The sequence below is a fragment of the Elephas maximus genome, chromosome 5 (genome assembly GCF_024166365.1).
Source record: "Elephas maximus indicus isolate mEleMax1 chromosome 5, mEleMax1 primary haplotype, whole genome shotgun sequence".
Taxonomy (NCBI): domain Eukaryota; kingdom Metazoa; phylum Chordata; class Mammalia; order Proboscidea; family Elephantidae; genus Elephas; species Elephas maximus.
Genome location: NC_064823.1, coordinates 24,723,541 through 24,750,699, shown reverse-complemented (window position 1 = coordinate 24,750,699; position 27,159 = coordinate 24,723,541). Strand labels below are relative to the sequence as shown.

General features: G+C 36.0%; 1 protein-coding gene and 1 pseudogene across 8 annotated transcripts in view; both read left to right on the top strand.

Annotated features, from left to right (window-relative positions):
• Positions 1 to 18,412, top strand: part of BLTP1 (bridge-like lipid transfer protein family member 1) — a 237,041-nt gene extending 218,629 nt beyond the window's left edge. For 5 of the 8 annotated variants that reach the window (XM_049885390.1, XM_049885394.1, XM_049885395.1 and 2 more), the window contains 12 exons: positions 1,134 to 1,271; positions 2,218 to 2,475; positions 3,367 to 3,517; positions 3,885 to 4,042; positions 4,175 to 4,367; positions 4,576 to 4,793; positions 9,120 to 9,371; positions 10,034 to 10,237; positions 11,676 to 11,870; positions 12,315 to 12,449; positions 15,269 to 15,434; positions 17,875 to 18,411. In XM_049885390.1, coding sequence (XP_049741347.1) covers positions 1,134 to 1,271; positions 2,218 to 2,475; positions 3,367 to 3,517; positions 3,885 to 4,042; positions 4,175 to 4,367; positions 4,576 to 4,793; positions 9,120 to 9,371; positions 10,034 to 10,237; positions 11,676 to 11,870; positions 12,315 to 12,449; positions 15,269 to 15,434; positions 17,875 to 18,091 — 2,285 coding nt within the window. In that variant the 3' untranslated portion in view covers positions 18,092 to 18,411. Of the gene's footprint in view, positions 1 to 1,133; positions 1,272 to 2,217; positions 2,476 to 3,366; positions 3,518 to 3,884; positions 4,043 to 4,174; positions 4,368 to 4,575; positions 4,794 to 9,119; positions 9,372 to 10,033; positions 10,238 to 11,675; positions 11,871 to 12,314; positions 12,450 to 15,268; positions 15,435 to 17,874 lie in introns of all 8 variants that reach the window. The other 3 variants (XM_049885392.1, XM_049885393.1, XM_049885396.1) reach the window with 2 other exon arrangements.
• A 1,305-nt stretch (positions 18,413 to 19,717) lies between these two features.
• Positions 19,718 to 20,515, top strand: LOC126077528 (signal recognition particle 9 kDa protein-like; annotated as a pseudogene).
• The last annotated feature ends 6,644 nt before the right edge of the window (positions 20,516 to 27,159 follow it).

Sequence of the window (27,159 nt, the reverse complement as noted above, 5' to 3'; positions counted from 1 at the left end):
CTGGCTGAAGTGTAGGTATAACTCAACTTTTAATTGCTTCTACAAAGTAGGTCAGGACAGAGGGAAAGAGGAGTTGCTAGAGGTAAAGCTGGTAAAATAGATCAGGACAAGATTGTGGGAGACTTGTATCCCAAGCTAAAGAATTGGATTCTGATCCTTTGGATAATGAGAAGCCATTACAGGTTTTTAAGAAGCTGAATGATGTTTTCGATTGGTGGTTTAGAAAGAGAGTTGATGGTATTATGGAAGATGGGAGAGAAAAGATGCTTGCGAAGGCTGTTGAAATAGACCAGGCAATAGAGGATGAAGGCCTGAACTGTGACAGTAAAAAAAACAAGAGGAGATGGTTTCCAGAGAGATAGAAGAGAATCCACCAGCTTGAGAGAACAAGCTGTGGGAAGGGCGGTAGAGATAAGAATGCTGCAAATTTCTTAGATAACTGAGGGGGCAATGATACCACTAACTCAGACTGAAAATAAAAAAGGAAATGCCTATAGGACATTTAGGTAGAAGGGCCCAGTAGGCAATTAATTGGCTGATGGCTGGACTCAGGCTCAAACAGAAACTTGCTATGTGGGAGTCGTTGGCAGGTGAATTCTACACAAGTAATGGTGGAGAAGTAGAGGCGTACAAAAAGCAGGAGCAGAGGAGGGCTCACAGCAGAACCCATGAGAGTGCACTCAGAAAGACAAGTCACTGCTCCTTGTCTAAGAGGAGAACAGTAGTCCTGGCTGTAGTTTGTAACTACTGTTGAGGAAATTTGTATCCTAGCTCATCTCCATGGTTTGTTTTCCTTATCTGAGAAGAGCCCCAGTGTTAAAGTTGAAAGCCGGCTGTAAGACAGATCTTTAAAACCTCTGGGAATTTCATCACGTGATAATAGAATTCCAAGCTGACCTTGTCTCAGGAAAGGAAATGGGATTAATAGTGTTAGAATGTGCTAGTTTTGTAATTTGTGGAAGGGACATAGTATCACTTGCCAACCATAATATATAACTTACTTTGATATTTCATGAACTGTAACATAATTCAGCTGTATAATATCATGTCTTATCATGCCTATCTTGTGAGAATATTAAAGGTTTTGTAAATTTGTTCCAAGTCCTAACAAATTTTATTTATTTATGTATCAGCTGTTTGTGATATAGGGTCTGCCTCCTTTAAGTATGACATGCGCCGACTCAGTGAAATTCTGGCATTTCCAAGAGCCTGGTATAGGAGAAGTATTGCAAGACGCCTTTTCCTTGGAGACCAAACTATAAATTTGCCGAGTAAGTTTATTGTGTAATTATAATTAGGTTGCTGTTAATTTTGGTTATAATGGTAACAAGATTCATGATTTATAACAGACTTTCTCTTACTTGGTAAGTAGTACTGTGAGATTCACTCATTCATTCAGCAAGTGCCTACTGACTTCTAGGACATTAGTGCTAGAAGGAGCCCTGGTGGCACGGTGGTTAAGTGCTCAGCTGCTAACAGAAAGGTGGGAAATTTGAACCCACCAGCCACTCTGTGAGAGAAGAGACCTGGGAATCTGCTTTTGTAAAGATTTCAGCCTAGGAAACCCTATGGGACAGTTCTACTCAGACTTATGAGTGGGAATCAACTTGATGGCAAACGACAACAAATGTCCAGATGCTGCAGATACATTAGCATTGGGAATATATGATAGAACCAAAGAGACAACCCCCCCACCCCGCCTTGGAGATTACACTCTGGCTGGCATTTTATTCTATAAAGATTACTCTGTACTCTCTGTAAAATCTGAAAATGCAGAAATACATTTAACCACCTATGTTAATCGTAGTTAAGGGGGAAAAAGGAAATGTTGAGGGCATGCTACCATCTTGCCTGCATTTTCTGCTGGCAGTTAGATGTCATTGTAGTATTATATTGTGCATAAGAAGAGAGTTGACAGGTAGAGTCAGTATAATATTGCAGAAAATATTAGAAAACTTGGGTCTAGTCCCTCATCTGTAAAATAGGAACAGAGTGCCTGTCCTGCCCATTTCATGGAGTTTCTTGGAGAAGTAAATAAAATAACATCCCAGCATGTACTTTACAAACTGTAAACTGCTATATAGTTACCAGAGAACTAGAAGAAACTTGTGATGTGATTAGAAGTGGTAGATGTATAAACATTATTTTTTTATAACACGGTGATTTTATCCTGTTCATTCGGCTTTGTTTTGTTTGTTCTTCCTACTTTTCTGCTAGCATCTGGCCCAGGGACACCCGATTCCATTGAAGGGGTGAGCCAGCACCTTTCCCCTGAATCATCAAGAAAAGCTTACTGCAGGACCTGGGAGCAGCCCAGTCAGTCAGCCTCCTTTACCCACATGCCTCAGTCACCTAATGTGTTCAATGAGCATGTAACAAACAGCACCATGTCACCAGGGACAGCAGCACAGAGCCTAAAATCTCCAGCTTCCATAAGATCAAGGAGCGTGTCTGATTCTTCAGTTCCTCGAAGAGGTAACATTGCTCTGTTATTAGTAGTCTGCCAGTGTCCTAGGATAGAAATTCAAATTAGTACTCCCAGATATTTGCCCAAAGGAAATTAGTACTCTTATAGGTTTTTATGACAGATGATTTAAAACAAAAAAACTTGAGATACTGCCAGCAGAAGATACAGCTAGATGGCTAATAGCTTTGAAAGGGGATTGAGAAAGAGGAATAAGCATCTTGTTAGTATACTCCACATGGTACAGTTATCTTTAGAAAGAAAACAAACCTACAATGTTGTGAAAGTCCCAAGAGATGCTTTCATATTGAGAAAGTTGATCTTTGTATTCAGTCAGTTATTCTTTTATCCAGCCAGTGTTTTTTGAATCCTTTTGGGTTCCAAGCAATGTACTTGTGCCTGAGCATGTGAAAAGTAATGACATAGTTTTTGTCATAAGGTAAAATTAGAATATAATGAGCAAGTGGAGGATTCAAAATATATACCAGGTTCATAAGAACACAGAAGACAGCATCCCAGCCAGCCTTGGGGTTTCAGAATTGTCCTTGCCTTTGAGCCTTTGGTTTGGCAGCAGTGCCTTATGATTGTCTCCTTTGTTAAGAAAATCCCAGAGTGAATGAATTATCTGTGCTGCTGTGTCCCACATACCCCAGTATTTACTCATCTAACGTGGAAGTTATACAGAGCTTTATGAGCTTTCAAGAAGTAAGGTTGCCAGAACTTACTAAGCATTCAGTAAATGGTAGCTATTATTTTAAAAGCAATATGGCAACGATTAAGTGCGAGGTTATAATACAAAAATATCATATTTTTACTTTTATTGTTAGTGATGAGTGCATTTTGCTTTGTAATCAGCTGGGCATCTTTCCAAATGAACATTTATTTGATTTTTCTGTTTTTAGATTCACTTTCAAAAACATCAACTCCTTTTAACAAATCAAACAAAGCAGCAAGCCAACAAGGAACCCCATGGGAAACACTTGTCGTGTTTGCTATCAACTTGAAGCAGTTAAACGTTCAAATGAATATGAGTAATGTAATGGGAAATACAACGTAAGCTATTCGTATGCGAAGAAAAAATGTTTAATCATTAGTTGTAATTTTTTATTGTAAAGCAATTCAGAACCTTTTTTATGTTGAATTATTTGTGACAATAAAAACAGTAGTAAAAGATATAAATTGTGTTATCCTAAAAATGGCTTAATCCCAAGGATACTGTAATATAAAATATATTTCCCTCTAGAAAGAAGGAAAACAGTAATTTTCTAGATGGGAAGAAAGCCTCTTCATCAATGTTATATTCAAACATTTGCCACATATCTTTATAAGAAATAAAACTGAACCTTTTATTTAAATCATGTTTTAATCCACAACATTGGGAGACATATGTCTAATTAAGATTCCTTTTTCCTTTACTCAGTTGGACAACTAGTGGTTTGAAGAGTCAAGGCCGCCTGTCAGTAGGAAGTAATCGAGATCGAGAGATTAGCATGTCTGTGGGTCTGGGAAGGTCACAGTTAGATTCTAAAGGAGGCGTAGTTGGAGGGACCATCGATGTCAATGCATTGGAGATGGTTGGTATGTTGAAGTTTTACAACTAATCTATTATATCTTTAAAAAATGTATTGAGAAAAAGTTTTTGAAAATTGATTTTGAAGAATTTTTCCCATTAGGCATTTCTGTGAAAAGTAATGATTGTTTCTCCATTAGCTCACATTTCGGAACATCCAAATCAGCAACCCAGTCACAAAATTCAGATCACCATGGGTTCTACTGAAGCGCGGGTTGATTACATGGGCTCAAGTATCCTTATGGGGATCTTCAGTAATGCTGATCTGAAGCTTCAGGATGAATGGAAAGTAAACCTGTATAATGCACTGGACTCAAGCATGACTGATAAAAGGTATTAAGTAAAACATTGCTTTTGAACACTTTACATGGCTGTTCTTAACGTATTTTCTATCATTCAGTGAGAAAACTAAAATAATTCATTTTTCCTGCAAAATGATTTTATATTATGCGATTAATATGAATGAAAAAGCTCGGTAGGGAAGATAATTTTTCTTGTACTTTGAACTGTAAAAAATATGATATTCTGTTTTATGCTCTAGTGAAATTTTTGTCCATGGAGATTTGAAGTGGGATATTTTCCAAGTTATGATATCAAGATCAACCACACCAGACCTAATAAAAATAGGAATGAAGCTCCAGGAGTTTTTCACACAGCAGTTTGACACCAGCAAACGAGCCCTGTCTACCTGGGGACCAGTTCCTTATCTTCCACCTAAAACAATGACTAACAACCTAGAGAAAAGTTCACAAGAACAATGTAAGAATTAGAACTAAGTCTTTATATATGCTTTATCTTTCGGTAAATATGTTTTAATTTTTTAAAAAAAGTAATAGTAATAATAATAATCTATATGGCAGTAGGTTTTTGGTTTGGGTATATACCATATTCACAAAGTAGTCCTGTTTCCCTCCTCCCTTTACACAGCAAACAACCTGTCCGCTAGTGGAAATAGAGGCCGTCACTGGGAAGTCATCATTTATTGTCTTCTCTCCCTGCTGTCAACTTATCTGTAACCATACCCCTTCCATTCTCTTGAATACTAATTATGACATTATCATGTTCTAGTTTAGAATATATGCTGTGGAGTCAACGTCTGGGTTTGAATTTGTGAGCTCTGTGATATTAGGTGGATCATTCTTTTCACTTAGTAATTCAATCTGCATATGTTTATTAAGGAACAACCATGTGCTTAGGCACTGTTCTAGGTGCAGATCTCGTGGTGGACAAAGTTCCTACCCTCATGGAGCTTATATTCTAATGGAAGAGACAGACCGTAACTACCTTACTAACTAAAAAGATTATTTCAGGTAGAGAGAAGTGCTGAAAAAAGAACAAAGGAGGGGAAGGAGATACAGAATGTTGCAGAATGTGAATGTAGCTACTTTGGTTAGGGTGTTCAGGGAAAATTTTCTAAAGTGACATTTTAGTGGAAATATCAATGAAGTAGGTTAAGATATGAGGGGAAGATAGTTCCTGGCATGGGGGCTGTTGAGGGATGCAAATCTCTTGCATAGGAACAAACTGGGCTTGTTTGAGAAACATGAAAGTGGCCACTGTGGCTGGAGCAGAGTGAGCAGGGAGGAAAGGCTTAGACATGAATTCAGAGAGGTAGGCCACAGATCAGATTTTTAATACAAAGGATAGCTATTGGAGAGTTTTGAACAGAGTTGACATCATTCGATTTACTTTTTTTTTTAATATGCTTTTAAAGCATCGCTGTGGTCGTTGTGTGGAGAACAGACAGTAAGGGGATAACACTGGAATGGACTCAGCCATGAGTCAGAATTGACTCAACGGCAACAGGTTTGGTTTTGGGTTTTATTGGAATGGAAGTAAGGAGACCATTAGGCGGCCACTGCAACAGTTCAGACGAGAGATAATGCTGGCTTTCAGTAGACTGACAGACGTAAAAGTGGTGAGAAGTAGTCAGAATCAGGATAAATTTTAAAAACTTTATTATCATAGAAGCAGTACATAAGCATTGAAGAAAACTAGAAAATACATGTAACCAAAACAAAACAAAAAATCACATTCCACCTACCTAGAATTCATCACTGTTTTTAATATCTTAGAGTATATCTTTCCAAATACTTTTCTGTACATCAATATACATGTGTATACTTTCTGGCAAAATATCATTCCTATTGTTTTGTAACCTTTTTCTAGCTGGCAGTATCCAACTTTCTATTTTGTTAATTATTTATCTCCTCTAATATTCTGACCACATTCAAATTTCCACAATTGACCCAAAAATATCCTTTACAACTGGTTTGTCCATACCAGTATCCAGTCCAAGATCACAGGTTACATCTGGTTATGTTTCTTCACTCTCTTTTAATTGAATACAGTCCCTTTGTTTACGACCTAACTTATTGACAAGACCTAGCCACTTGTCCCACAGACTGTCTTACCTTCTAGAATTTTTCAGTTGCTTCTGTTATTAGTGTCATTCGTTTTGTTCCTCTGTTGTTGTTAATTAGGTGCCCTGAAGTCGGTTCCAACTCATAGCAACCTTACATACAACAGAACAAAACGCTTCCCAGTCCTGTGCCATTTTCAAAATTGTTGTTGTGTTTGAGCCCATTATTGCAGCTGCTGTGTCAATCCATCTCATTGAGAGCCTTCCTCTTTTTCACTGACCCTGTACTTTACCAAGCATGATGTCCTCCTCTAGTGATCCACTAGTCCCTCCTAATCACAAGTCCTAAGTACGTGAAATGAAGTCTCACCATCCTCGCTTTCAAGGAGCATTCTGGCTGTACTTCTTCCGAGACAGATTTATTCATTCTCTGGCAGTCCATGCTACATTCAATATTCTTTGCCAACGCCATAATTCAAAGGCATCGATTCCTCTTGGTTTTTCTTATTCATTGTCCAGCTTTCACATGCACATGAGGTGACTGAAAATACCACGGCTCAGGGTCAGGAGCACCTTAGTCCGCAAGGTGACATCTTTGTTTTTTAACACTTTAGAGGTCTTTTGCAGCAGATTTGCCCAAAGCACTACATCATTTGATTTGCTCCTGTAGTCCCTGTATTTGTTTTTCGTGACAACAAAAAGTTGTTGTCACGAAAAACAAATAGGCTTAGGAAATTGTTTTTTATTAAAGGAAACTAAAGAGATGTGCCAACTAAATGGAGTGCATGAAAACAGCCAAAAAGGACATTACTGGAATACATGGAAAAATATGAATATGAATTTTATTCTCGATCAGTGCTTCTCATTTCAGTCTTTCTTCATTTATCATGATGTTACTTATTGGTCCAGTTGAGAGGATTTTTGTTTTCTTTATGTTGAGGTGTAATCCATACTGAAGGCTGTGGTCTTTGATCTTCATCAATAAGTGCTTCAAGTCCTCTTCACTTACAGCAAGCAAGGTTGTTAATGAGTCTTTCTCCAATTCTGATGCCCCATTCTTCTTCATATACTCCAGTGTCTCGGATTATTTGCTCAGCATACAGATTGAATAGGTATGGTGAAAGGGTACAACCCTGATGCACACCTTTCCTGACTTTAAACCATGCATTATCCCCTTGTTCTGTTCAAACGACTGCCTCTTGATCCATGTACAGATTCCTCATGAGCACAATTAAGTGTCCTGGGATTCCCATTCTCCACAATATTATCTATAATTTGTTATGGTCCACACAGTCAAATGCCTTAGCATAGTCAATAAAACACAGGTAAACATCCTTCTGGTATTCTCTGCTTTCAGCCAGGATCCATCTGACATCTGCAGTGAAACCCCTCGTTCCACGTCCTCTTCTAAATCTGGCTTGAATTTCTGGTAGTTCCCTGTTGATTTACTGATGCAGCTGCTTTTGAATGATATTCAGCAAAATTTTCCTAGCATGTGATATTAATGATATTGTTTGATGATTTCCACATTCGGTTGGATCACCTTTCTTGGGAGTAGGTATAAATATGGCTGTCTTCCAGTCAGTTGGCCAGGTAGCTGTCTTCCACATTTCTTGGCATAGACAAGTGAGCTCTTCCAAGGCTGCATCCATTTGTTGAAACATCTCAGTTGGTATTCCATCAATTCCCAGAGCCCTGTTTTTTGCCAGTGCCTTAAGTGCAGCTTAGACTTCTTCCTTCAGTACTGTCAGTTCCTGATCATATGTTACCTCCAGAAATGGTTGAACGTTGACCAGTTCTTTTTGGTATTATGAGCTGTGTATTCCTTCCAACTTCTTTAGATGCTCCCTGCATCGTTTAATATTTTCCCTGTAGAATCCTTCAGTATTGTAACTCGAAGCTTGAATTTTTTCTTCAGTTCTTTCAGCTTGAGAAATGCTGAGCATTTTCTTCTCTTTTGGTTTTCTGTCCCCAGGTCTTCGCATATGTCATCATAATACTTTGTCCTCTTGAGCCAGCCTTTGAAATCTTCTGTTCAGCTCTTTTACTTCATCATTTTTTCCATTTGCTTTAGCTACTCGATGTTCGAGAGCAAGTTTCATAGTCTCTTCTGACATCCATTTAGGTCTCTTCTGACATCCATTTAGGTTTCTTCTTTCTTTCCTGTCTTTTAATGACCTCTTGCTTTCTTCATGTATGATGTCCTTGATGTCATTCCACAAGTCGTCTGGTCTTCGGTCATTAGTGTTCAATGTGTCAGATCTAGTCAGGCAAGGGTATAGAAGAGTAGAAAACAGTAGGCTTAAGATCAGGGAATCTGCATTTGATTTCTAGGTCTTCCAGTCACTGATTCACTTAACCCCTCTGTTCTTCTGTGTCTCTTCACTTGAAAATAGTCAAGATGAAATACCTATTTTACAAGGTTACTGTTAAAATTACATAAATTGCTATCAAGCACTCTGGAAATCATTACAAAGTGTTAGTTGTAATTATTATTAGCAAGTTACTACATTCTTCCCTTACCTCTTTCCATCCTCATGTAGCATCTTTTCCCAGTTTCTTCACTAGCTACTGCTTCATGTTGAACCGGTGCTAGGTAATTGTTTTCATCCCACACTAAAGTCACGTTCAGCTGTAGAAAGTAACCACCTGTAGCTTTCCTACTGCCTCCATCAAAATATTCACGAGGCACTTCAGGATAAATTTTGTTGGTTTTCTTGCAGTGCTTGATGCAGCTCATCATCGTCATTGGCCCGGAGTACTGAAGGTGGTATCAGGACGCCACATATCCTTATTTCAGATTCCATTACCAGAAGATGGAATGCAGTTTGGAGGATCAATGAGCTTACATGGAAATCATATGACACTGGCTTGTTTTCATGGTCCAAATTTCCGCTCAAAATCCTGGGCCCTTTTTCATTTAGAAGAACCAAATATTGCTTTTTGGACCGAAGCTCAGAAAATCTGGGAAGATGGTAAACTGACATATTTCTAGCTTTTACTTTTTTCTGTCTTCTGATATCATTATAAATGACAAAGTAATTTTCCTTTCTTTTTTTTAATATTTCTGAAGTCTGTCTCCATTTTTTATCATTTACCTGACACGTCAGGATGTTTACTGCCAATGAGTTGATACCTACGGAGTCTAGAACATGTTAAAGCATCCATTTCAGAACTTGTCATCTTAATTCCTGTTGTTCAGTCAATTAAAGTTTCTGCTGCTGTGGCTGGCAGTAGTCATAATTTTTGTAAATATTATTAAAACTAGAAGAGAAGACACGGAATTATTTGCCAGTCAAGACTATGTTGTAAAAAAAACTTTATGGCCAAGGCTGTGCTTTATACCTCAATTTGCAGTGATCAGTCCAGAGCCTTTTAGCTATAATTGCCTACTCGAAGGTTTCTTAATAATGAATAAAGAAATGATTTCTGCTCTTCATCTAACTGGGGATAAAACCAATTATAAGTAAGAGGAAAAAATTATTTGCGACTTTTTTTCTTTCTTATTTAGTCCTCAAGTCTTACGACATTCCCTATGTGTGTAGACACAGCTGAATTTATTGCGCTGGGGCCACAACTACTTTTTTTTGTACCTATATATTGTTTGTTACTTTAAAAAACATTTGTTTTTCATCAGGTTCCAGTGATCATTCTACATATATTGTACAAACACTGGATTTTCATCTGGGTCATAATACCATGGTTACCAAACCATGTGGTGCTTTGGAAAGTCCTATGGCAACAATAACTAAGATAACAAGACGTCGCCATGAAAATCCACCCCATGGAGTAGCAAGTGTGAAAGAATGGTTCAATTATGTTACAGCCACAAGGAATGAAGGTTAAAATTTAATTCTCTGGAGAGAATTATTTTGTCTTTTCTATTTTGGGTTCTGTTGACTGTATTTAAAATTTAAGTGGAGGTAGTTTTCATTTTCTTAATTAAAAAGTTTTACTTTACTCCTCTGACACGAATACTAATTGTTTACTACATGATTCAGCACCCTGGTAGTGTAACATCTTATACCCATTGCCACTGAGTTAATTCCAACTTATGGCGAACCTCTAGGACAGAGTAGAGCTGCCCCACAGGGTTTTCTAGTCTGTAGTCTTTACGGAAGCAGACTGCAGCATCTTTCTCCCACAGAGTGGCTGGTGGGTTTGAATCGCCGACCTTTCACTTAGTAGCCAAGCACTTAACCACTGTGCCACCAGGGCATTTAACATCTCATAGACTCTCAAATTATATTAGATGTAATTTAAAACATACAAAATAAAACTTATTTTAAATAAGTTTATTATAACTGGAAAAATATTTTTGTAAGGCAAAAATTGGAGGTTTGGAAACATTATTAACTGAATAGTAGAATGCCACAAATTTAACGTTTGGAATGACTAGAACAGAATGAAACTCATATTATTCCTGTTAAGTCTAATAGGAGAGTGCTTTTGATGAGGTTTTTCACTTGATTAGATTCACCAATCTTACAGTAATATGGTCATGGGAACTCTTATTTTAGCACTGTTTTCTTATAGTTTACAGTATTGCTTTTACCAATCATCTCACCCGTACTGGAAAGCTGACTGAATTGAGACATGTTAAAACTTGAATATTTTAGTTAAAATGGAAAAGATGATGATTTAGGCCCCATGAAAAATAGTTACCATGGAACAGAAGATCCCAGGGATTAAATAGACTTTTTTTAATGTTCTGAGAATAAAGGCAGATAAGAAAGTAAATTAGAAGATTATGCCCATATTGACTATTCTTCTAATTAGGGATTTGGAGGAGTAGATTCTTTCTGTAGGATGCTCTGGAAGGGCTATAGCATATCGAACTGTAGTTCCTGTACCTAGAAAAATGCTAATATTTGTCAGAAAGCTGTAGTCTAACCACAGCACTTATATTAGGGGAAAATCAGGACTTCTTACTGATTTCAAAGTCAGGGTCACATTTAATCCCAAATTCTGTAAGAACGGAGGGTTCACTCTATTGAGAACTTTGGATTTAATTTTAACTCTTAAATTTAGACATGAATTCAGTTTAAAATAATACTTATTTTTAAGTTGGAGAAACCAAAAAATGTAATGGATTGATCCAAAATCATATACAAAGCTTTACTCTTGAGAATAGTGATGTATATATTATTCTCTTTAAAAAAAAAAAAAAATGTGACTTTTCCAATGAAAAGGTTTTGTGTATCATAGTACCTTGAAAGTTACCTGATAATCAATGCCTACTGGTTTAATTCTTGTTGTCTTTATTGTTATGTGTGTAGAGCTAAACCAACTTCGTAATGTCGACGCTAATAACACTGAAAGTAGCACCACTGTGAAAAATTCTAGTTTGTTAAGTGGATTCAGAGGAGGTTCTAGCTACAATCATGAAACTGAGACCATCTTTGCGTTACCAAGGATGCAGCTTGACTTTAAATCCATTCATGTTCAAGAACCACAGGAACCTTCACTACAAGGTATGTGGAAAAATAATCTTTAGTGTCTATAAATAGTTACTAAGAAAATTCTAACAGAAGTTCAAACTACTCCTGTTTTCCCACAAATGATTTTTGTAATATTAATATGATGTAATGATATTGATTTATGGCTCAAAGTGATTGTTTTTCTTACCAGCTGTGACCGCCAGCGAATTATTTAACCCATTTGTGCCTCTTTGTCCTAAGTAAAATGGGAAATAATAATAGGACGTCATTCATAGGACTGTTATGAGAATAAATAGCATATACTGGGAATGTGCTTAATAAGTTATCACCACCATTCTGTAATCACATACAGAAATGACTCATTTCTCTAGACTTCTTGTGAAGAGGATGCATAGACCCATCTAAATCCCTTTAGCAGGAAGAGGAAGGAACTGATGTTATTAAATCTTTTACTATACAAGAACTTTACCATTGCAGACACCAACCTGAAGCCAAAGGTAGAATGTAGTGTGGTGACAGAGTTTACGGACCACATTTGTGTGACTATGGATGCAGAGCTCATCATGTTTCTTCATGATTTAGTGTCAGCTTATCTAAAAGAAAAAGAAAAAGGTGAGTAGCATATTCTCCCCCCCTTCCTCCCCTCCACCCCACCAAGCTACAGGAAAGGCAGCTGTCTATGCCATTTAGATGAATTTTTATGGTCTAGGGATAAAATGGATGGAATGTGTCTCCTTCCTCTATGAGTTGTAAAACTAGATAGCATATTTTTAGTAAGACTATGTAACAGACTTACTGAGTATCTGCTAGGCACACTTCACTTTTTTCCTAACTATTCCTTACACTGAATGGTGTCTTATTCTTTACAAAGTGTTTCCATAAACATTATCTTATGTACATTTTCAGTTAGGCCTTGAAGGAGATTCTAACCAAGTAGAAAAAGAAAAGAAAATCTCTTTGGGGAAATACTACAAATCTAGATGAAAAAAGAAATAACAAACAACTACATGGTAAAGTGGCATGAGTTATATACCTAAGTGAAATGGGATACTGAATTGAAGAAGATTAATCTGTTTGGAATGCAGGACATTTTGTTTTTTAAAATACTTTATTTAGACCTCAGTGCTGATGTTTTGTTTTTATGAGTTACCTGAGATTGATTTAGTCATTGAAAACTTAAATGTCTGCCCTTTAAAAACATGTGATCCTAATGTATATGTGGAATTGGTTGACTATATATATGCTGTGGTGTGTCTACTGAACAGAATATTCTGTACTGTTTAAAAGAATGAGGAAGTTTGAAGTGTAGTAATATGGAATGTTCTCCAAAGTATATGACCATTTATCTATTCAATAAATATTTATTGCACACCTCATATGAGTATACAGATATGATCTTTTAAAAATTGCTTAGAATAAATGGAATTTGTTAATACCAAAAACAAACCCCCCCCCCCCCCCAAAAAAAACCCAAACCATTGCTTTCAGGAGGTTTCTAATTCATAGCAACCCTGAAGGTTCTGGTTAGCAGCTGAGCTCTTAACGATTGCACCAATCATCATGGCATTTAATGAAGAAAAAATACATAAAATTTGTCTTGGGAGGTATTTCAAAATAGCCTCTTGAAAATGTTTCTTGAGTGAAGAAATTAGAAAGATTATCAAAAGACCATGTTAAGAGAGGTGGCAGAGCAGACTGAATTGCTCTTCTGTTACTATTCAGTCTGGATGTGCTGAAAATTTAGTGGTAAAGTAAAATCAATAATGATGGCTGGGAGAAACCTAGCAGACCTTAGTTGAAATTTTAAGTAAAATTACTGAAACCATATAATAGGCAGGTTTTTGTAGGTCCAGTCTTTACACATAGCAGCAACATATACCAGTTCCTGGTAATCCTTTTGTTTTTCCCTCTGCCTTAATATCTAAACTTAATGTGGAGAAAAACAGATTCTAAGTAAACCTGTAAATTCTTCTCTAGTCTTCCTCGATTTGAAAAAGGCTGCCAAATTTTCTCAACTTCAGATATTATGTGAAACCTTTGCTATTTTATGAAATATTGTGTTGGTCTTTCTGATCTGTAAATCAGCTGCCATTGAGTCAGTTCTAACTCATGGGGACACCATTTATGTCAGAGTACGTGCTCCGTAGGGCTTTCGGTGCTTTTTTTTCCCCTAGAAGTAGATCGCCAGGCCTTTCTTCTGAGGTACCTGAGTGGATGCCAACTTCCTGCCTTTGGCCAGCAGCCGAGGCTGTTAACTGTTTGCACCACCCAGGGACTTCTGTCAGGAATCTCTCTTTTTAAATATAAATGGCTGTAAAAAAAATTATTCCAATATGAAGAGTGGGACTTTTTTCCCCAGATTTACAGTAAAGATGTATTAGTACCTGTGGGGTTTCAGTTATATAGTTCAATAATTATATTTTGTTACTACTAACTAAAGCAATTGTATCGGTCCAAAATAAGCATACACATCCCTGAGAAAATTCTATCCAGCACAGAAGACTAGAATCAACTATTTTTTAGAACATTAAGATAAAGTGCAGCATAGTAACCACCGAGTGAGCAGGCAGTAGCTGAAGGCATCTGTGTCCTTATGTAATCTGGTGCCACAGCTTCATTTCTAGGCTAATTCACAATCAATTTATTATCCCTAGTGCTAATTCCCAATTAAGTTATAATCAGAGCTGTTGTTGTTTGCCACTGAGTCGATTCCAACTCTTAGCGACCCTATAGGACAGAATAAAACGGCACCATAGGGTTTTGTAAGCAGTAGTTAGGTGCTAAAAAGATCAGCAGTTGAAACCCGCCAGCTGCTCCATAGGAGAAGGATATGGCAGTCTGCTTCCATAAAGATTTATAGCTCTGAAAACCCTATGGGGCAGTTCTGCTGTGTTCTGTAGGGTTGCTAAGAGTCAGATCACAGTGGGTTTGGTTTGATTTTTTAAAACCTTTATGGGAGCAGATTGCCGTGTTTTTCACCCCCACAGAGTGGCTGGTGGGTTCAAACTGCCAGTGTTTCAGTTAGCAGCCTATCACTTAACTGTTGCGCCACCAGGGGTCCATAATGTAAATCATATTACCTAATTAGTCTATTATTTTATGTCCAATTTGTTTGAAAACTTAGTTTTAAGTGCATAAATATATGTAAAACATGTGACTGTCCAAAAATAAATGTTATTTCTAATTGTTGAAAGAGAATAAAATAGCTTTGACATTGTTTTTCTCCAAGAAAAAAATAATTTGTACTAACTTATGGCTTATTTTAAAATATTACTTTTTAGGAAATATAATTAAATGAAGCTTTTTCCAGGTCATAAATAAAATGAAAGATGGAACCAATTATGTTGTTCTATGGTGATTGAAAATAAATTTATAAAATATATATTTGTAATATTTATATTTGTAATACTAATTTATCATTTTCATTACAGCCATTTTTCCACCTCGGATTTTATCTGCTCGACCAGGACAGAAAAGTCCAATTATTATACATGATGATAATTCCTCTGACAAAGACAGAGAAGACAGCATCACTTACACTACTGTGGACTGGAGAGATTTCATGTGTAACACGTGGCATCTAGAACCCACTCTTAGGTAAGGAGTGGGCAGATATATATTTTACCTCATATCCTATGGGATTACTATGACAAAAAAATATGAAAAATGTAGCAGATTAAATATGGTTTACCAAAAAAATATCTTTATAGAGTTTAGACACTTATCTGCTATTTCCTGCTTCTTTTTTCCTGCTTTTGTAAGTGCTTCTAGGTGAGGCAAATGAATAGCTTCACTGTGTTACATTCTGTCAGTTAATCACTAAATATGGAAATAATCCCCTTCCATAGTTGTTGTTGTTGTTATTTTTCACCTTCTCACCAGGATGCTGTTTTCACTGTTTGAGGTAACTACAGTAGACTTTTGTTACTTAGTTTGGGAAGATGCAGTAGAAGTCATTCATCATCATTAAGGAAATGTTACAATTTCTCATAAGATACATGTCATGACAATGTAATAAAACCTATAGTGTCACAATGTCCTTCTGTCTGCATAGTAAACAACATAAAACCAAGCCTTAAATGTCCAGTTTAATGCCATCAGATTCAGATGTCTTTACTGAGTCATGGTCTCCTACAACTGGGATCCCAGTTACATCAGTCTGTTTTTATATGACTTCAAAAATATTTTCCAATTATATTTTTAATTGCTGTAACTAGTGGTACTTGCATTGTCTGTCCTTATTTGTGATTAACACATATAGCCTCCCTATTTTTTTGTTTCTTTTCTTCTCTTCTTTTTTGTTAATCAAATAATATTGGAATTGCTGGGCCAAGGGCTGTGGGGGCCATGGTCTCAGAGAACATCTAGCTCAAATGGCAGAACACAGTTAAAAACAAAACGTTCCACATTCTACTTTGGTGAGTAGCGTGTGGAGTCTTAAAAGCCTGTGAGCAGCCATCTAGGATACGCCACTGGTCTCACCCCTTCAGGAACAAAGCAGAATGAAGAAACTAAACATACAAGGGAAAGATTAGTCCAAAGGACTAATGGACCACATCTACCATGACCTCCACCAGACTGAGTCTAGTACAACTAGATTGTGCCCGGCTACCACCACTGACTGCTTTGTCAGGGATCACAATAGAAGGTCCCAGACAGAGCTGGAGAAAAATGTAGAACAAAATTCTAACTCAAAAAAAAAGACCAGACTTGCTGACCTGGCAGAGACTGGAGAAATAGTGAGAGTATGGCCCCCGGACACCCTTTCTGCTCAGTAATGAAGTCACTCCTGAGGTTCACCCTTCAGCCAAAGACTGGACAGGCCCATAAAATCAAACGAGACTAAAGGGGCACACCAGCCCAGGGGCAAGGACCAGAATGCAGGCGGTGGGGACAAGAAGGCTGGTAACAGGGAACCCAAGGTCAAGAAGGGAGACTGTTGACATGTCGTGGAGTTATTAACCAATGTCATAAAACAGTGTGTGCACTAACTGTTTAATGGGAAACTAGTTCGTTCTGTAAACCTTCATCTAAAGTACAAATAAATAAAATGATTAAAAAAAAATTGTTAGGTTGTTACACTGGTTAAATGTGTTGACTGTGTAAAATGCTTATAATTATTGGACTTTTATGGGATTAATGCCTAATACCTTTCTTTTCCCCCACCAAGTTCAGGATCAATTGAGATATGGGAGAGAGGCAGATGGAACTGAAAATAAGAGCTTTAATATTGATAAAGCTCACACAGAGAATGTGGTTTCAATATCTAGCAACTATGACTTTCTACTATAAAGCCCAGGTTTGGATTTACCTACAGGACCTCAGTGTTGCAAAACTAAGAGGGGCCCTGGAGTTGTTCAACACAGCAGCCTTGTGTACTCACCTAGCACTGAACACTTTCTGGCTGAGCTGGTTAGGGGCCTGCCCCTGAAAAACCTGTGCCATGGAGAAACAGACCCAAACGAGTGGTTTGCAAGGGAAGCCAGAGAGGAGAGTCCTGAATTATACTATTCAGTTCTTCCTTAGCCCTTGCCAATGAAAATTTGGGGACAGAGAAAGGCCAGCAGCATTTCATTAATGGGTCTTCTTCCATATGGAAGGAAATATCAGGAATAGGGAGAATCATTCCCCCTTCAAATCTGTTTAGCACATAAACATTCAGTAAATTTTAGCCTTTTTTTCCTATTATGCTACATACTAGTGAAATCTTTTAGAATTAACTAGATGTCCTTTTAAATGTTTAAGATGATCATGTAAATTAACAAGCCTGAAATAAATCAGAATAAAATTCTTTAAGTTCTATCTTTGTTGTAGGCTTTTAAGGATACTTACATTCATATATATCTTATTTTTTAAATGCTTCTATTAGTATTATAGTGAATTCAGTAATTATAGATCATTCAAATGTAGCTCCTGAAAATATTTTTTGTCTGTGACCATATTTTAGAGGCTTAATGATGTTCTTGAACCTATTTCAGGATTTTGTAGTGCATTCATTATACTCCTTAATAATTATCACTATTTACAATTATTTTAGATTAATTTCTTGGACTGGAAGAAAGATTGATCCCGTAGGCGTTGATTATATTCTTCAAAAATTGGGCTTTCATCATGCCAGGACTACTATTCCTAAATGGCTTCAGAGAGGAGTCATGGACCCACTGGACAAGGTTCTGTCAGTTCTTATAAAAAAGCTTGGCACTGCACTACAGGACGAAAAGGAAAAGAAAGGAAAAGACAAAGAAGAACACTAAAAAATAACTTGAGCTGTGAACAATTTATGATTGTGTCCGTTTATTACACTGGAGTTTTTTTTTAATATAATTATTTTAAATATAACTTTAAAATAATTCTAATTTTGTGGCCATTATGTTAAAAGTTTGTAAGTTAATCTGTTTATTCTAGTTCCACCATTCTGTATACAGTGAAGTATTGCATGATAATGTAAATTTTATGAAAGAATAAAGTCTATAAATCTCATTAAGGTTTGTAATTTTATTATGTGCAATATGATTCCTGCATCTTTAAAATATTTGCAGAATAACAACTGTGAATTTTCTTTGTTACTGGCCATAACTTTTAGAAAAAAATCTTGTTGATAATGTGATTTTTTTTTTTTGGTCATTAATTGCTTTTCTTTTTTTCAGTGTAGACCTGTATAAATACTTATTTGTATATAGTTTGAGTAATTGTGATACGAATGCACACCACTAAAATATTGTTTCTAAGTATTGTAATAAAAAGTCAAAATAATTGGCTTCAGTCTGTAATTGTTTGAGTCATTTACCCTTTGATAGCTTTATTTCATAATTAATAGATGCCCACCAGTTACCGAATGCCTTCATGGAAAAGGAGTAATAATTATATAGAAATAACTGCCTATGGAGGATGTAGTAAGGGAGTGAGGTACACCAAAAGCTTCCAAAGTATTAGGTATTCTATTTTTGAACCTAGTGGTGAGTATACAGCTGTTTGTTTTTATTGTCTTACTACATTGCTGACATGTAAGTATATGAAATGTATAATAAAAATATATATAATAAGATGATATTTTTATTATACATACTTGACGGCAGTGGGTTTGGGTTTTTTTGTATAATAAAAATGTGAAATGTATAATAAAAATAATTTAAAATGTAAAATAGTATTCAAAGGTAGCTACAATATCGTTAGTAACAATTTAGGTTCGGTATCTAGCCAAGTCAGCACAGTCAGTTTAAAGTTTAAACAAACAGAAAAACTGAAGAACCTAGAGCTAGAAAATGCCTCAAGAAAGCCTATGGTGCAGACCCCTGCATTTAAATAAACAGGTAACTGGGATCCAAAAGTGCCAAGATACTTCCAAGGGTATGCACCCAGGAAGTGTTGGCGGCAGTTAAAAATTGCTGTTTAAAGTCCAAAGTCACACAGCAACTTAAAACAACTAAAACTAAAACCCTAGTGCCTAGACTCCTAATTTGGTATTCTTTCTACTAGACCATCTTGTCTATCATCTGCCTGATCTCTTTGTCCCTCTGACAGGTTGGGTGCTGTAGGTACATTCTTCCTGTTAGTCAAGCTTACCAGAGAAGAAAATTCTAAACCTTCTAGTGTCTAAGATACTACTTCTGGAAAGTTACTTCATAAAACAAAGTAACTAAAAATAAGAGATTTTAGGTTCCTATTTGAGTTCCACTTTAGGCATTCTCTGCTTTAAAGAAACAGTATGCCAGTAAGTTCTGATTAATAAAAATTTCCAGTGGCTTTCAGTATTAGATGTAATTATTACATATAAGACTTTTAAAAGGGCCTAAGTATAAATTTGCTATATTTCTGGTACTGACTGTGATAATGCTATAAAATGAAAATAACAATTTGAAATAAATTCGTACGGCTGGCAGACAAGGCAGGGTAGGTAGCTAGGTGGGCTGACTGCGTAGTGCCTGCCTGCAGCCTCCAGTCCTGTGGGCTTGCCTCACTTTCCCTTTCCATCCTGGGTCAGGATGCGGCAGTTCCAGACCTGGGAGAAGTTCAGCCCCACAGCTGAGCAGCTCTACCTCGCTGACCCTATGAAGGCACCTGTGGTTCTCAAATACAGGCATACTGATGGGAGTCTGTGTGTTAAAGTAAATCATTTTGTTTGTTTGGTATATAGAACAGATCAAGCTCAAGATTAAAAAAAAGACTGACAAGTTCCACAGGCAACTAATGTGACTTATGGTAGCCAAAGAATCCTGCAGTGTTGCCATGGGAACATACTGACTGATTTAAAATGAAGACTCATGTTTTAGGAAGTAAATATTTTTTGAATTTGGGACAGAAAATACTTTGTGTAACTGAGTGGGCTATTCCAAGATCTGATCAATATCTGAGAGATATTTTTTGTATTTTGTTTTTTAACGTTTACTTTACAGAGCTACAGAGCCTTAATTTATTTTTAGAAATTGAGCAAGATAAGCATCTAAGAAACCTTTCCCAGATTATTTTATGTTGGGTAAAATACATAATTATTTCTCTGGTAAATCTGTATCGATAATTTGAAAATGAGGTATAAGGAGAAGCCAGTTATTCCTTAAATCTGTCTTGAAAATTAAAACATTTTGCTGGATTGATATTTCTTTTGGAGCATAAAAATTTGTGTTACTGATAACTAACAAATATCAAATACGGTCACTGGAATTAACTATGCACGTAGTATCTCTAGGTATAGTAGTATAATGTCAATTATATGTAAAAGTAATTCTGAATGACAAGTATGCTTTACCTTAAACTTTCCAGATTTAAACTATATTTTTGAATGGAAGGGAATTGTATTGCAATCACTTGTTGAGTTGTGACTTGCTCTGATTCTATTTTTCAGTGATCAAAAACAACTGCAGTTACTTTGAATAGATAAAATAAGTGATGATGTCTAATGGACTAAGATCAACATATTACAGAAATATTTACAACATATTTCCTATCTATAGTTTTTCAGAAGGCCTAAGGATTACCTGAATTGTTAAATCTTTGCATACCTCTGACACCTCTCCCCATTTTTTCTGTTGGTGTTAAGTATGACTCACAATTGTTTTCCAGTAAACCAGAGTATGATACTGTTTGATATTTATATTTGTAACCTGAATTTTACCACCTAATGTAATTTCTACATGTTGATTCCCCAAGAGTGAAATGAAGGAACTACATTACTTTTTTTTGTTAGAAATTTGTCATGTTGAGCAACACTTTAGTATGAAAAGTTCCACTATCAATATGAATTTTGGCATGTTTCAAAAAGGTCAGCAAATAAAACATTACAGAAATATAAAAATAAAATCTAACTTCAAAATTTCTGTGGTTCTGTTTGACAAAGCTATGAGAAAACAAGTGCAGTGCTGGTGGCAGTGACAGATGTGAGGACTGTCTACAAGCCGAGGAATGCCCAACACTGCAAACAAGGAGGGAACTAAGGCCAATACACTGATTTGAACTTTTAGCCTCCAAAACTATGAGAAAATAAATTTCTGTTCTTTAAAACTGCCCACTTGTGATATTTCTGATAGATCAGTAGTAGGGAACTAAGACATTTTTATGTTTGAAAGATTCTTCTGAAAGAAGTATGGAAAATGGTTCACCGATGGGTTGGGGGACATGACTGAGAAGCAGGAAGACCTGTTAGTAGGCTACTGCAGAAGTCCCAGCAAGAGATACTGGTTGCTTGGACTAGGGTGGTAGAAGTGGAAGTGGTGAGAAATGAACTCATTCATTCAGCCAGTGTTGTGGAGACAGCTAAAAGAAATAGCTCATGCAACGGGGGTTGGAAAAAACAAGAGTCATGGATAATTCCTGGCCATGGCCAGAGAAACTGTATTAATTATATTAGAAATCAGAAGAAAGAAGCCCCATGCCAAGAACTGACTAGCAGAGTGTAGGCTGGAATTCAACCCCTAACCCCGCCACTGTGTCCTTGTTCACAACCTTACACTTGGCCTAGGTTTTTGGCTTGAGAAATTAGGCTAATGATGGTATGTATGTACTGAGATGGGGAATAAACTTTTACATACGATTTCCCATAGTTTTCCTTGCCAAATAATGTGGGACAGTCTTCAAGTATGAAGGATAAGAATATTATAGTTCAGCAGTTGCCAAAATGCCCTGTAAGCCTTACAGTTTGGGCCATTTGATGTTTAAATTCATATCAATATATCAGAAATACATGGGAAGAGTACTGAAAGCCTGTATCCACTAGGCAATGAATCATTTAATAGCAATATTTATATGGTATCAAAGCTGAGACAGTTTATTAAAAGCAATACATAGCAACATGCAGGGTAGTCTTAAAATATAAAATTGTTTACACTGAAACACCTTAAATATTTAACTTTTTTTTCTTTTACATTAGAATTCTTTGAGAATTGTTGGGTAAATTATGTAGATTATCCCAGTGCCTGATGAGACTATATCTCATCTAAAATATATCAAGCTGTGGCTGTGTAAAATTTTAATCAAATTAGAAAAACGAGGACCAAAAACATCATACTGCATCATCTTTCCAGACTTCACATGCTAAACTTAACATGTTCACTGTGGTTGAAACAAAATGGAAAGAGCCACTAAAAATTTGATAAGCTAGGAAAATAAATAAATGAACTGATAAACGTTTTGATTCCATTTATAAGGCTGGCTATTTTACAACCATAGTATTTATTTTTTACTATAAACTCAAGGATCGGGGCTGAATCTTAACAACTCTTGTGACCGCAGTTTCCCGCCTGGTGACTGACTCTGTGTAGGTATTCAATCGATGTTTAACATTGTGGAATAAATGTGTGTTGATTATGTTCTGGCTTTTCCCCTCGATTTCTCTTTCACGGGAAAGAAAAGTAAACAGAACAGATAAAGACTTGCATGGACTAGACAGACAATAAATATAGTCAGATGGCAAGAAGGCTCATAAAGAAAAAATAAAGCAGGAACAGGATATAAAGAGTGGTGTCCTTGTGTGTAGGCGCATATATGTGTACCATTTTAGATAGGAAAGCTTCTGCTGTAAAGTGACATTTGAGCGGAGAATGTTCTAAAAGAGTGAAAGAATAAACCAAGGGGATATTTGGGGCCATCTTCCCAGGCTGAGGGGATTAAATTTGTGAGGTAGGAGCCAACCTGTCACGTTTAATAACAAAAAGGTCACTCTGGCTACAGCAGGATGATCAAAAGGGAAGTTGTAAGAAATGAAGAAGGAAGGGGGAGATCACGCAGGGACTCCTAAACCATTGTGAAGATACTGACTTATATTCCCAGGTGAGATGAGAAGTCATGGGAGGGGTTTATAGCAGGAGGATGGATGAATCTTTGGCAACCGTGGAGAAATAAGGCTCCAGAGAGGACGAGGTATAAAAATGAGAACAAACAAAAAAATTGTAGTACTTTGTTTATAGCATATCAGGGAGGAATTGGGAATATACTGTGAAAAGATTACTACACATTAAGCGGTATATTATTATTTGAATGTAGACTCAAATTATTTTAAAAGATACATTGTAAAACCTAGGGCAATCACTGAAACATTTTATAAAAAAGATAAATATTAAGTCAATAAAAAAAAAAAAAGTCAATAGAGGACACAAAATAGAATCACAAAACAACATACAGAAAAACCCAGAGAGGTGGAAAAAAGAAAAACAGCAAGACTGGTGATTTTTAACTTCCTATATAAGTTTTTTTTTTTATATTAATAATACTTTAAATGTTAATGGTCTGAAAATACCAGTGAAAAAACAGAGTGTCAGACTGGATTTTTTAAAAAAATGATTAAACTATATACTGCTTTATAATAAATCCACTTTAAAGACAGATAGATTGAAAGTAAGGACAGAGAAAAGTATACTATGAAAACAGTAACCAAAAGAAAGCTAGAGTAGCTATATTAATTTCAGGAAAAAAGCAGACTTCAGAATAAGGAATAATTACCAAGATAAGGAGAGACATGAAATAAAGTGGCCAATTTTCCAATGTACCCATTTTGTTGCATGTACCCAACAAAAGAACTTCCAAATACATGGGGCAAAACTAACATATGAAAAGAGAAACAGACATACCCACAATTATAACTGAAGACATTAAGATGCTTCTCTCAATACCTCATACAACAAGCAAGCAGAAAATCAGCAAGAACAGAGATGACCTAAACAACGCTATAAACCTAGTTGATCTAGTTAGTATTTATAGACCACTCCACCAAACAAGGACAGAACACAGATTGTTCTCATGTGCACGTGGAATATTTACCAAAATACACTATATTCTGGGCCATTAGGAGAAAACAGAATATTAAAAAAAAAAAAACCCTTAACAAACCTAGAAGAATAGAAATCATACATAGTATGTCAGCATGTTCTCAAAGCACAACAGAATAAAACTAGAAATCAGTAACAGAAATATCTGGAAAAAATCCACAAATATTTGGAAATTAAACAACACACTTCTAAAAACCCATGGGTCAAAGGGGAAGTTCCAAGGGAAATTAAAAAAGATTTTTTTTAACTAAATGAAAAATGGACATACAATGCACAAAAATATGCAGGATACAGCTAAGGCAGTGCTTAGAAATTTACAGTATTTCAGAAGATATCTAAAATCAATAACCTAAGCTTCAAACTGAAGAGATTGAAGAGAAAGAGTAGCAAATTACAGCCAAAACAAGAAGGGGAAGAACATAATAGAGATTACAGAAGAAATCAATGAAACTGAAAGAGAAAAATAACAGAAAAATCAAAGAAACCAAAAGCTAGTTCTTTTAAAAGATCAATGAAATTGATAAGCCTCTAGCCAGGATGAACAAGAAGAAGCACAGAAGACATAAACTATCAATATTAGGAATAAAAGAGAAGATTACATGGCTACCGATCCCACACAAAGACGGTAAGGGGATACTAAAAATATATACACATGTACATATATATATATACACATATACCCATAAATTAGACAACACCGATAAATGAGACAAAACCTAGATGAAAAGGACAATTCCTTCAAAGATGCAAACAACCAAAATTCACTTAAGAAAAAACAGACAACCTAGTCTTGTATCTATAAAAGAAATTAAGTTTTTTTTTTAAATATATTTTAAAAAAAAACTTTAGGCCTAGGTGTTTTTACTAGAAAATTCTATCAAACATTTGGGGAAGAAATAATATCAATTCTACCCAATCTTTTCCAGAAGACAGAAGAAGCAGCCAGCGTTACCCTAATACCAAAAACCAAGGACATTACAAGAAACAAACACTAGAGTCTCATATTCCTCTTGAACATAGATGCAAAAATCCTCAACAAAATATTAAGAAACTGAATCCAGCAATATCTAAGAAGGAGAATATATAACACCCAAGTGGAGTTCATCCTAGGAATGCAAGGCTCATTCAACATTTGAAAATCAATCAAAGTAATTCATCATATTAACCTACATTAAAAAAAAAAAAGTATATGGTTATCTCAATAGATGCAAAAAAAAAAGGCATTCAACAAAATTTAACATCCATTTCTGCTAAGAAATCTTCATCAGATTAGGAATAGAAGGTAACTTCCTTAACTTTTTTTTTTTTTCTTAACTAATAAGGGGTATCTATGACAGGTCGCTATGAGCTGGAATCAACTCGACGACAATGGGTTGGTTTTTGGGCTTTGGTAACATCATACTTAATGGTAGGAAACTGAACACTTTCCCTGGAAAATCTGGAACAAGGCAAGGCTGTCCTGTCCAACATCCTATACAACATCGTGCTGAAAGCTCTAATTAGTGTGTTAAAATAAACCCCAAATAAATGTAGCCAACTGATTTTTCACAAAAGTGCAAAGACAATTCAATGGAGAAAAGACAGTCTTTCAAATGCATGTGCTGGAAAAACTGGATGTCTATATGCAAATAAATAAATCAACCATGCATTTCTCATATCTTATATAAAAATTAACTCAAAATAGATAGATCATAGATCTAAATGTAAAACCTAAAATTATAAAACATCTAGAAGAAAACATAGAGAAAAATGCACAACCCTGAGTTTGGAAATGAGTTTTTAGATGCAGTAACAAAAGCATAATCCATAAAAGAAAAAAACTGATAAATTGGACTTTATTAAAATTAAAAACTTCTGCTCTAAAGAAGACATCATTAAAAGAATGAAAAAATAAGCTACAGATTGGGAGAAAATATTTGCAAATAACATATCCAATAAAGAATTTTTATAAATAATATATAAATAATCTTGAAACTCAACGCTAAGAAAAAAACAACCCAACTGGAAAATAAGCAAAAGACTTAAACTGACACTTATCCAAAAAGGATACATGGATGGCAAAGATACATAAAAGCACGTTCCACATCATTAGTCATTATAGAAAAACGCAAGTTTAAACCACCTTTAGATACTACTACACACCTGTTGGAAAGCCTGGTGGCAGAGGTTAAGTGCTACGGCTGCTAACCAAAAGGCTGGCAGTTCAAATCCACCAGGCGCTCCTTGGAAACTCTATGGGGCAGTTCTACTCTGTCCTTTAGGGTCACTATGAGTCAGAATCCACTCAACAGCAACGGGGATAACACACCTGTTAGAAGAGCTAAAATAAAAACTGTATATTAAAAAAGCTAAAAACACCGAATGCTCTCAAGAATGCGGAATGATAAGAATTCTCATTTATTATTGGTGAAAATGTAAAAATCATAAAACCACTTCGGAAAACTGGCAGTTTCTTATAAAACTAAATATATACTTACTATAGGACCCGGCAATCCCATGCTTATGTATTTACCCAAGCGAATCCAAAAATTACGTACATGTTTACTGCAGTTATATTCATAATTCCCCTGGAGTGGAAACAACCAAGATGTCCTTCGACAGGTGAAGAGATAAATATTGGTACATTTATACAATCTAATACTATTCAGCAATGAGAAGGAGTAAGCTATTAATTCACCCAAAAACATGATGAATTAGAAATAATGTTCCACTGTGTCAAGGAAGCCAAATGTTACACATTGTATGACTATTTATATGACATTATGGAAAAGGAAAAACTACAGGAACGGAACACAGATCAGTGGTTTCCAGGGGTTAGGAGAGGCACAAGGGGTTGACTACAAAAGAGGGAATTTTTAGGGTAATGGTAATTGTTCTGTATGGTAATGGGGTGGTAAATACATGAACCTACGCTTTTGTCAAAATCAATAGAAATGTATCCCACTGTCAGGGATTGAATTCTGTCCCCTCAAAAATACGAGTATCAACTGGGTTAGGCCATGATTCCCAGTATTGTGTGGTTGTCCTCCACTTTGTGACTGTAATTTTATGTTGAGAGGATTAGGGTG